The 10723-nt window shown below is 41.8% G+C and overlaps 2 protein-coding genes across 11 annotated transcripts; one reads left to right on the top strand and one right to left on the bottom strand.

The window, feature by feature from the left end:
• Window positions 1-97: 97 nt before the first annotated feature.
• LOC104428600 (calcium-dependent protein kinase 24) lies at window positions 98-3391 on the top strand. Of its 4 annotated transcripts, none has more exons than XM_039303309.1 (6): window positions 98-710; window positions 1567-1863; window positions 1939-2096; window positions 2187-2354; window positions 2674-2907; window positions 3002-3391. In XM_039303309.1, the coding sequence occupies exons 3-6, from the start codon at window positions 2067-2069 to the stop codon at window positions 3164-3166; spliced, it is 597 nt and encodes a 198-aa protein (XP_039159243.1). In that variant the 5' UTR covers window positions 98-710; window positions 1567-1863; window positions 1939-2066; the 3' UTR covers window positions 3167-3391. The 4 variants fall into 4 exon arrangements, with proteins under 4 accessions (XP_039159243.1, XP_039159244.1, XP_039159242.1 ...); XM_039303310.1 differs by lacking the exon at window positions 98-710 and adding an exon at window positions 1109-1141; XM_039303308.1 differs by lacking the exon at window positions 98-710 and having other exon boundaries at window positions 1115-1863.
• A 791-nt stretch (window positions 3392-4182) lies between these two features.
• On the bottom strand, window positions 4183-8313 carry LOC104422010 (probable E3 ubiquitin-protein ligase ARI7). 7 transcript variants are annotated; one of them, XR_005546879.1, is made up of 5 exons: window positions 7789-8313; window positions 6283-6354; window positions 6027-6126; window positions 5807-5933; window positions 4183-4877 (listed from the first exon to the last, which is right to left on the bottom strand). XR_005546879.1 is itself a non-coding variant. In XM_039303274.1 (4 exons), the coding sequence occupies exons 2-4, from the start codon at window positions 6329-6331 to the stop codon at window positions 4751-4753; spliced, it is 303 nt and encodes a 100-aa protein (XP_039159208.1). In that variant the 5' UTR covers window positions 6332-6354; window positions 7789-8309; the 3' UTR covers window positions 4183-4750. The 7 variants fall into 7 exon arrangements, 3 of the variants coding, with proteins under 3 accessions (XP_039159208.1, XP_039159210.1, XP_039159209.1); XR_005546881.1 differs by lacking the exon at window positions 7789-8313 and adding an exon at window positions 7360-7394; XR_005546880.1 differs by lacking the exon at window positions 7789-8313 and adding an exon at window positions 6671-6775.
• Between the last annotated feature and the right edge of the window lie 2410 nt (window positions 8314-10723).

Below are 10723 nucleotides of genomic sequence, written 5' to 3'. Positions count from 1 at the left end.
GTCTGTGACATCCTCGGTTAACTTGAGGTATTATCGCTTTACGTTGTTATCTTTCAGTGTACAGGTAGTCACTTTTCCAGAGATCACGTGAGAGAAAATATTGGGTGGTCCGGGACCTCCACGTCAGCGTGGTCCCGGACCACTCACGCGGCGCCAAGTGGAATTGTGGGCCCCTTGCTGTCTCTCCTCCTCTTCTCTCCCACGTCGTTCCAATTCAAACCAACGCGCGTGCATTCTCTCTCCTCTCTCTTCTCACTCTGTCCCCTCTTTCCTGACCCGACGACTCTCTCCCAAATAGCGCTCGCTCTCCGACGACGGCGACGCTCCCTGCCGACGACGGCCTGTCTCTCTACTCGCCGGCCTCTTCGCTCTCCGACGACGGAGACGCTCCCTCCCGACGACGGCCGTGCTCTCTTCGACGACGGCGACGCTCCCTCCTGACGACGGCCTCTCTCTCTACTCCACGGCCTCTTCGCTCTCCGACGACGGCGACTCTCCCTCCCGACTACGGCCCCTCTCTCTACTCCACGGCCTCCTCCTCCCGACCTCTTTGTTCCCGAATCGCGCTCTCTCCTGACGCTGGGCTTTTCCGACGAGGGCCGCGCTCTCTCCGCTATGGTCAAAGCCGTCTCTCCCGAGAAGCCCTAGATCTGCAACGACAATCCCCGCTTCACTTCGTACAGGGCCGACGAGGTCCTTGGTCGGAACTGGTGAGTTGGTCCCTCTCGTGTCGATTTGATTCGTGGGGCTTTTCCCGGCCGCCTCTGTTTTGGTCGGTCTAGCGGTATTGGAAATGGAGAGGATTTCTGGGCTCTGCTCTTCTTTTGTTTTGCTGTATAGGGGTATTCCTGGGATCTATCTGTCGGATGAAGGAGAGCTTGTTGTTTTGAAGTTTGAGATATGTTGTAAAGGAGCGATTTTCCGGCTGCCTCTGTTTTGGTCGTTCTAGTGGGTAGTGGAAATGGAGAGGATTTCTGGGCTCTGATCTTCTTTGTCTTACTGTTTGGGGTAGTCCTCGGATCTATCTGAAGAATGAAGGAGAGCTTGTTGCTTTGATGTTTGAGATTTGTTGTAAAGGAGCGACTTTTCGCAGAGGGCATGTTTGTATGTGAGAGAATTTGAAGGATAGAAGGAATACGAGGTAAGAGATGTTGATTGGTGTACCAGAGAGCGTGAAAATAGGGAGGTTTTATTGGTACATCATCAGTAATAATTTCAATTTGGGGTGTGGTCTTGTAATATAGATATAGCGTATTTAATAGGCAGACCAATCAGAATATTTTCTCTCTTTTCATCCAATTAACCACGCTGCCGCCTTTGCCTTTGCCACCTCCGACCAAAAGCTCCTCCAGTCTCACTCCCCAATTTAGCCGCGGCCTTGCGCAACGTGAAGGATTACTTTACACGGCTGATTGCATTGCTCATAACTTGAAGGGTTCACAAGATTCTGGTTTCGCTGATCTTAACTTGTTTTGATTTTAAGATTCTGGTTTAGCTGCCGCCTTGTGATTGAACTTTCACACTTCTTGAGATGTTGCTGTTTATCTTACATTGGCTTGATAACAGGGTTTGTTATTGACATGATGACCAGCACCATAACTGTTGGTAGTCAGACCAACTGTTGCTCATAATGCTGAGGAGGATTTAACTGCTGTAAAGAATAAAATTTAGGATAGTCAAACCAGAAGGTGGCAAGCAATTGGCATGCTAAGGCATGTTCTGTTCAGCTACTTTACCTTGGAGATTAAAGAAACATGCCATTGACTTCTTGCTTTGCACCACAGAAGGAGATATCTCACAGAGAGTGAGAGTGAAACTCTAGATTTCTCATAATTTGTTCCTAGCCATTTTGCTGCCTTGCAGGTATTATAGTGAAAGATGTTGATTTTATGCCATTTAATTTGTATATTCTTCTTATCATTAAAGTGCAAAATATAGGGGATTAAGAACGTCATCATGTACACATCGGATGCTGTGCTAAGGAAGAAAGCTTTTGATGTACTGGAAAGGGTTAGTGTTTTTGACTAGGACAAAATGTCCAGACAAGGATAAAGCAATTCGCTTTGATGAATAAGTTCAAGAAGAAAGTTCTCAGAGTGAGTCCTTGAATATTGCTTTGTTGGATTTCGGTGCCGTTCTTAGTGCAAAGTTAAACTCGAATCGTGTTTCCCTCATTGTTAATGTAGGTAGTAGTAGACAATTTGGCTGATGAGCAAGTGGATCATATCAAAGAGATGTTCCACGTGATGGACACCGATAAAAATGGAGATCTGACATTTGAAGAGTTGAAACATGGCCTGCACAAATATGGACAGCAAGTTGCTGATCCTGATGTGCAGATGCTGATGGATGCAGTAAGATCACCTATTCAACAGCTTAGCACATTTTGTTTTTGACATGGTTTATGTTTTCTTCTTCCGTGTCAACGCATTGTATGCTGTGAAGTACATGATTTTGCTTAAATTGCAAGGCATTTGGAAGATTAAGGACAGATTACATAATACGGAACTATGTTTTTCATCAGTTAGTCAAAGATTTGATCATGAGGTTGTATCACCATTTCACATAATTGATAGAACTTCTTGCAAAATCAAGTGGATTTATGATAATTTGATGAGTCACAATTTCTTGTGTTAGCATCTAAAAATAGAACTCCATCTTATATGAGAACAGGCTGATGAAGATGGAAGTGGAACGTTGAACTGTCACGAGTTTGTGACTATGTCAGTCCACTTGAGAAGGATTGGTAGCGATGACCACCTTACTCGAGCTTTTGAATTCTTTGACAAGAAACGAAGTGGATATATTGAATTCGATGAGTTGAAAGACGCTTTGATAGATGACAATCTTGGTCCGAACAACGAAAAATTTATTGAAGACATCATTTTCAATGCTAATTTAGATAAGGTAATACATAACCAGAACAACTTGCAATTTGAAATTTGTGTAATCTTGTTCATATATGAAATAGAGTCCTCATTTTGTGGTGGATGTATTTCAGGATGATCGGATCAGTTATGATGAATTCAAGGCCATGATGAAAACAAGCATGGACTGGAAAATGGCTTCACGCCAGTACTCGAGAGCGATGCTAAACAGGCATTGGAAAGGAGGCATTCTTCCCTCAGAGGCTAAAAGATGTTCCACCCATGGCTTCTTAATCTGATCCAGATGAATCGAGAAGAAACAAAATCGAAGTCTCATCAAAAGGGTATTGGGAAGGAGGCATTATACAAAATCATTGCATTGGTTTGCTATTCCAGTGACATAAATGCTATGAAAATTTTGTATACATGGGGTCTAAATAGTCAGATTCCTACGCCACTTGGCATTCGAATTCTCTTTTTATGTTTTTATTTTCCGTAATTAAAGGGAAAATCAATTAAAACTACTAATCAAAGTTGGTTTGCAATGCCTATCCTAATCAACTTAAGGAATTTGAAGGCCCATATTGTAGCAACCTGACAATCTCCATGAGCATATGGTTTTTGGTGTTAAATGCAAAGGAATGTCATCGTAAAGTCGCATATTAACTTGCAAATCTCACATCATAGGATACTAGATCTTCTAGCTCATATCAAGTGAAATTGCTGCAAGTTTGAATACAGAACACACGATATATTGTAAAACTCAGCCACATCTGTCAATTTCATGAAGTGAATTCACCTCTTGAGCCCCTTCATAGATCATAGTTCAGATAGAAAATGTTGAATGATTTCATCTAGGCATGTATATAAGATATATTGAACAAACGAAGCATTAGATATTTACTCATATAAATAAAAATTTCAAATCGTAACTTGAATATTGCAAATAAACTAAACAAATTGAGCTCATCCATCAATACCAGGAATCTATTAAAATTAAGATATATAGCTCCTTATGCTTCGCAACATTCAAATAAAGCTCATAAGAGACCCATCCAAGCTTCAAAGCAGCTATTGCTGTTGTCCACAGACATGTCATGTTCCCATTAAACGTAAATTGCTTTTTCATGTAATAAATGACTGAACCCATGTGTTCGTGTTGACTGTGCACGTTCATATGAGAACTGCAATTATACTTAAGAAAAATTCTCTGTTTGAAGCACATCATACACAAGCAGAATCATCCTTTCGGTTTTTTGAACCGTCTGAGTTAGAGCGCCCCCACGCATCCAACAGAATACAAACTCCGAAGTAATTCCTTTCAAAATAAGGATCAGATGAGCTCCAATAGACAAAGTAATATGCAAAATATAATACAAACGGAGTACATCTGCCTCTTCCAGCAGCAAATAGATGAAATATTAAATGATTGGTGACGGTCACTATTTCTTTTTCTTTGCCAAATTAGTATGGTACCGACAATGAAACCCTACAGCCTATATACATGGGCCGGCATTATAGGCCGCCACCATCAACACACAACAAGAGTAAACACAGGCCGAAAGCTGCTGCTGCTCGTGCTTGAATCAGTGAGCACACCACACCAATAGTTAAGCCTCCTAATAATTGATATGTCACTGGGAACTTGAACGATTCATACCAATAATCCTTTTATAGGACACTGCCCATGCGCTTGAACTGGTTCCTTGTCCATGAAAGTTGTGTTTCTGGAGAAAACCATCCTTCTTTGTAAATTTTCCCATCACTACCCTCATTTGCAATGCTGGCACATCTCGCAAGTGGTTGCAGATTTAACATTAACATACGTCGGTTCGGCTGGAACCAGCTCGAGTGCTGGTAGTTCCTTTTCCCCTTCCACCACCTCAACTTGCCTTGCTGCTCCCTCCATTCTTAGAGCTCGCTGCCCTGCTGCAACCACCATGGGAATCCACATCTGATAGCCCAATCTCCAATGCTCTCACGAGGTTGTCAAAGTAGTTTCTGGTCACACTGTAGCAACAAAAACAGATGTAAGAAAGTCAAAACGCATGTCTATGTGCACACATGGGTGCTACTTCTGGAAGTCACAACAGAGGCTATTAAGAAAAGTGTCTATGTAAACTAAATTGCAGCTGAAGTAGAGAGGGCCACCGATCTTTTAATAAAAGGAGAGATGTGTTTGTGATGGAAAAACAGCTCCAAGAATTATTGTTTACCACTAATACTCTATGAACTTAAATAAATAAACAAGTAACGGTCCAACAGCCTTATAACAACCAACCAATGCCGTATGCCTTTGGAAGATCATATTCTTGGTAAGTCCACTGTCCAGGTTTGACTTTCGAATCAACAATCTTTTTAGCATAAAAATCCAGTCAAAAGAACTAGTAGAATGCTTTTGGCTCGAATCAGCTTTTAAGTTAACAATAAACTGCAGAGTCAATATTATTCCATAAAGTAAACTTTGAAAGCTTGACAATAAAGAGCAGGATTAGAAATAGGAATGCTATGCTCAGGATGAGTCATGAGCTTCGCCAGAACTTTTTTACATAATATATGAAGCCAAAAAGAAGATTCCGCAGGAATATTACATACACTAATTTATCAGGAAGAAGCTGCTCATTGGTACATATCATGCTCTCTCCAGAAACAATAAAGCACATTTTTTGGCGAAAGGAACGTAATCACCAATTCCAATATTAGTATTTTCATGTGCTATTCAGAATAAAAATGGACAGGCATTCGCCTATATGACAGAATGCCTATCCCCCCTCCTTTACGAGACACTTTTTTTTTTAATCGTAGCCTAACTATTTCCCATTTCATAGATGGATATCTAGAGACTCAAGTCTAAATAAAATTGACTGTACACAATTGTAATTTGTACCAGACATATTTTACTCGACTAATTATGAAAATTGAATTTGACAAGAAGATACCTGGTAAGTCTAGCTAACTTGGTGCAGAAGTCATTAAAGTTACTAGAAGGATTCTCATCACTAAGGAACTGGTGAAGTTCCTTCTCTGCACACTGATGAAGCCTTTCCAATCCGAACTCTGCCTCACCTGGTAAAGAAACCATTTCATGTAAGTAAATAGGAAAACAAGAAGGATATGCATGGCCATTGTCTATCCACAATCCTACTCTCCAATACAAACCTTGCAAATACTCAAAAAGTTGTTTCTTAGCATGATCATATTCTGGTAGATAATAACCATATGCATATGTCCACTAGAGCACTCGCCTACGCTCAACTATCTGCAAACATCAAATGAGCCTAATTTAGTTTCACGAAGCGAGTCGGGATAATAAAATCAAAAACACTCCATCGATTTTAACCTATATAACAGCTGTATTTACATTCCAAACTGAAAATCACATAAATCATATTTAAGTTGAATTAAGTAATAAAACCTGTTGTCAGGCCCCTATGATGAACTTCAACTGTGACTCCGGCTGGCATTGTGTGTCACTAAGCTTATTGAGCTGACAAGAAGAAAAGACAAAACCTTATTTAATCAATAGCAAAGGGTCGGGAAGCATCAGCAGCACAACATAATTAAACCAGATGAATAGAAAAGCCATGCATCTTGCTTCCTATCACAAGAAAACAAAGATCAATTTATTAATTTAACATCATAAGCAGTTTATCACAACTCAACCTGCCCAGTTGCCACTTAGCATAAACACATTTACCTAGTATAGATTCTTTCTTCAGACACTACTGCAATCCTTAGTGTACTCAATACCCATGACTGTCAGACTAAAATGTTAGCCCAAGTACAGAGAGGCAAAAACATACAGAAACAAAGATCTTCCTGGTCTTGTAGCACTCCTTAATACAGCAATGTGAACCTAAGATCTATTTCTGCAGAAGTTACAACCAGAATACATTTGTCACAAAGACTCTTAAGTATATTATTAATTAATAGAAAATTTGGCTGTTAGTGATGCAAAATGCTGTGAAATTAAATAACTGATATGGAATACTATTGATTTAGTAAGTGCTTCATACTCTTCCTCCAATTTCCTTTCATGTCACGGCAACAATTGAAAATGTCGCCGCAAGAAAACAAAAACCATATACACACAGCAATCGCAAATCAAAGTATGTTCTACTCCAGAGAGAACAAAATACTGATGAAGAAAACGTCATAAAGAAAGTTTCCTCTTGATGCTGCATGTAAAAACTGAGAAAAGAAGGACAAGTTGGGCATCGCTGATTCAATTCACCCTAAAAATAGATACATATTCACATGACAGGATATGTGCTGACTGCTGAGTAGTTATGATGAATTCGCTTGTACCTGCGGAAAAGCTTTACTTGAGTCCTACAAGCGAAATGTAATCCTGTATTCTGATTGGTCTGCCTATTAAATATGCTATATCTATATTACAAGACCACACCCCAAATTGAAATTATTACTGATGATGTACCAATAAAACCTCCCTATTTTCACGCTCTCTGGTACACCAATCAACATCTCTTACCTCGTATTCCTTCTATCCTTCAAATTCTCTCACATACCATGCCCTCCGCGAAAAGTCGCTCCTTTACAACAAATCTCAAACATCAAAGCAACAAGCTCTCCTTCATTCTTCAGATAGATCCGAGGACTACCCCAAACAGTAAGACAAAGAAGATCAGAGCCCAGAAATCCTCTCCATTTCCACTACCCACTAGAACGACCAAAACAGAGGCAGCCGGAAAAATCGCTCCTTTACAACATATCTCAAACTTCAAAACAACAAGCTCTCCTTCATCCGACAGATAGATCCCAGGAATACCCCTATACAGCAAAACAAAAGAAGAGCAGAGCCCAGAAATCCTCTCCATTTCCAATACCCGCTAGACCGACCAAAACAGAGGCGGCCGGGAAAAGCCCCACGAATCAAATCGACACGAGAGGACCAACTCACCAGTTCCGACCAAGGACCTCGTCGGCCCTGTACGAAGTGAAGCGGGGATTGTCGTTGCAGATCTAGGGCTTCTCGGGAGAGACGGCTTTGACCATAGCGGAGAGAGCGCGGCCCTCGTCGGAAAAGCCCAGCGTCAGGAGAGAGCGCGATTCGGGAACAAAGAGGTCGGGAGGAGGAGACCGTGGAGTAGAGAGAGGGGCCGTAGTCGGGAGGGAGAGTCGCCGTCGTCGGAGAGCGAAGAGGCCGTGGAGTAGAGAGAGAGGCCGTCGTCAGGAGGGAGCGTCGCCGTCGTCGAAGAGAGCACGGCCGTCGTCGGGAGGGAGCGTCTCCGTCGTCGGAGAGCGAAGAGGCCGGCGAGTAGAGAGACAGGCCGTCGTCTGCAGGGAGCGTCGCCGTCGTCGGAGAGAGCGCGGCCGTCGTCGGAGAGCGAGCGCTATTTGGGAGAGAGTCGTCGGGTCAGGAAAGAGGGGACAGAGTGAGAAGAGAGAGGAGAGAGAATGCCCGCGCGTTGGTTTGAATTGGAACGAAGTGGGAGAGAAGAGGAGTAGAGACAGCAAGGGGCCCACAATTCTACTTGGCGCCGCGTGAGTGGTCCGGGACCACGCTGACGTGGAGGTCCCGGACCACCCAATATTTTCTCATCCGGGTAATGCTTTAGAATGGGCTCCCTTAACTTTAAAGTTTCAAAGCAAAATTTGTCATTACATGGAAAAGTACCTCCGTCAATTAATTCCAATTTTAATAAACACACACACATTTCAAAATTGCTCTCCCTATTTAGTGGTTCATTTATGTCCTCTTTGCCATCCTAGAAACCTATCAGGAGTCGTTCCTTGTTTAGATTCTCTCGGTGACCACTTTCTGCCCTCGTTGAACACAATCGTTACAAAATCAATTAATGATCTAGGTCCACAATATCTATGTCAGCTCCTTAAACTCAAAAAGTGAGTGCATATGTCAATTTGAATGTCTTTAAGGTTGAAAACCTTATAGAGTTTTTTTTTTTTTTTGGTGAAGCGGATTGGTACCAAAAAATTACACCCATAAAGACAAATTAGTTAGAACGAGTAGAAGGGTGTTGACAGAAACAACAAGTCACTAAGACAAGGCAACAATGCCAAAAGGGCCAAACAAGGCAACCGGCTAGCTAAAAACAAAGGCAACTAGCCAGCCAAACAATAACTATAAAAAAAAAAAAAAAAAAAAAAGGGGAACCCTAAAGACGGAAGCCACAACCAGTAGAACAGACCCACCAATGCCGGCTACGGAACAGCCACCAAGAAAAACACCCTCGCAATAGCAATCTCCAGCTTTAGAGCACCAAGCCACACCAAGCCACAACAGAATACTATTTCAAGCCACAACAACAAAAATAACTTTAGAGACCGCCAACGTTTGTTCTCTAAACAGAATACTATTCCTGTTCTTCCAAATTAAGTAGCATAAGGCACCAAAGAGAACCGGGCGATGCAGTGATAGAAATCCTTGCCGAAAGAAACTTCATTGCCCATTGAAGATTCTCCGATGAAGACTATTGCACCAAGGGAGGTTGCATCTAGTAGTCCAAAAGAAAGCAAGGCTAACAATGATGCAACAGCTAAAAAATAGATGATCGATGGAGTCTGGTGTCGACTTGCAAAAAGCACACGCCACATTGTCTATCCTACCATATGATAAGAGAAGAACTTGTGTAGCTAGTCGGTTCTTGGTAATAAGCCAAGGTTGAATTGGAACCTCGGAGAGATCGTGTTGCACCAAATTAAAGCGGCCCAAGGAAACCAGTTCTTCTTGCTTCTAATGGCCTCCCAAGCCGAGGCAACCAAGAATAATCCAGAGGAACTTTCCATCCAGTTAAACCGATTAGGGACCTGAGAAAGGATAGGTAGGGGAAACTCCTAAGACTCTATCTGTCTTGATGGGTGGCCAAAAGGGAGAAAAGGTCGGCTATCGTCGCTTGCATGTATAAGCGGAACTATAAATGAGAGAGTCCGAAAACAGTAGGTTTAGGGGACCTCTCGAGTGCCAATGGTCAAACTAGAAGGACACTAAGAGGTCATCTCCTATCCTCCAAAGGAAGGAAAGTCGGAACTCCCTCCTAAGTTGTAAAATTTTATTCTAGGCCTATGAGCGGTGGGTTGGTTTCCTAACCACCTAGAAGTTTCTCATTTTTAAAAAGTCGAATAGATCCACTTGCACTAAAGGGATTCCTTGTCAATAAAGAGGATCCAATTATGCTTAAGCATGGCCGCCTTATTATAGTCCCGTAGCACGAATACCAAGCCCTCATTCCTTTTTTAGAAGACAAACGTCTTCCCCAGGGACACTTTCGCTCATTCCCTCCCTAGGCCGGGGCCTTTCTAAAGAAATTGTCTCGAACTTTGTTGACACCTAAATTTTGGCGATCCAGTCATTTATTTATTGCATTAAAAATTAGGGAATAATTTTAACCCCAAACAAAAATACTAAATTGCATAGCATATAGTTTTTAAGAGTATTAAATGCATTTTGCATATAAATTGAACGGCGAAAGGTGGATTTAGGTAGATGAGCTTGAGCAAATAGTTCTGAGCTTATTGAAATAATTGGATCGGTGCGGGTATGGTTTGGGGCCCAATTACCATGTTTGAGTCCATGAAATGAGATTAATTGAGCTGAGTCCATAACTGAAAATTACATTGTGCTCAACTTGGAAATTAATTAGGCTATCATCAGCATAATATTTCATATGGCCATAATTCTTCGAATATTGCAGCGACCGATTCTCTTGTTTGTAGGAAAGAAAAAAAAAAGGAAAGAAAAGGACGCGGATGGGTTACATATGGCCTGACTACGTAAGGCCAAAAAGGAGAATATATTTTGCATGTTCAAAGGTGGAAAGAAATAGAGGGGATCGTGCATAATTCAGTAAAGGAAAGTGGAAGTTCAATTTTTGTCT

Source organism: Eucalyptus grandis, chromosome 10 (assembly GCF_016545825.1).
Source record: "Eucalyptus grandis isolate ANBG69807.140 chromosome 10, ASM1654582v1, whole genome shotgun sequence".
Classification (NCBI taxonomy): Eukaryota; Viridiplantae; Streptophyta; class Magnoliopsida; order Myrtales; family Myrtaceae; genus Eucalyptus; species Eucalyptus grandis.
Note: the sequence above shows the minus strand (reverse complement) of the source record. Positions and strands in the feature narration are given on the sequence as shown.

Coding starts and splice junctions, on each gene's coding strand:
- LOC104428600 (XM_039303309.1), top strand. CDS start 2,067: ATGAATAAGTTCAAGAAGAAAGTTCTCAGA. Junction 2,097..2,186: donor TCAAGAAGAAAGTTCTCAGA/GTGAGTCCTTGA, acceptor TTGTTAATGTAG/GTAGTAGTAGACAATTTGGC. Junction 2,355..2,673: donor TGCAGATGCTGATGGATGCA/GTAAGATCACCT, acceptor ATATGAGAACAG/GCTGATGAAGATGGAAGTGG.
- LOC104422010 (XM_039303274.1), bottom strand. CDS start 6,331: ATGCCAGCCGGAGTCACAGTTGAAGTTCATCATAGGGGCCTGACAACA. Junction 5,934..6,282: donor TCATAGGGGCCTGACAACAG/GTTTTATTACTT, acceptor TTTCTTTACCAG/GTGAGGCAGAGTTCGGATTG. Junction 4,878..5,806: donor AAGTTAGCTAGACTTACCAG/GTATCTTCTTGT, acceptor TTGTTGCTACAG/TGTGACCAGAAACTACTTTG.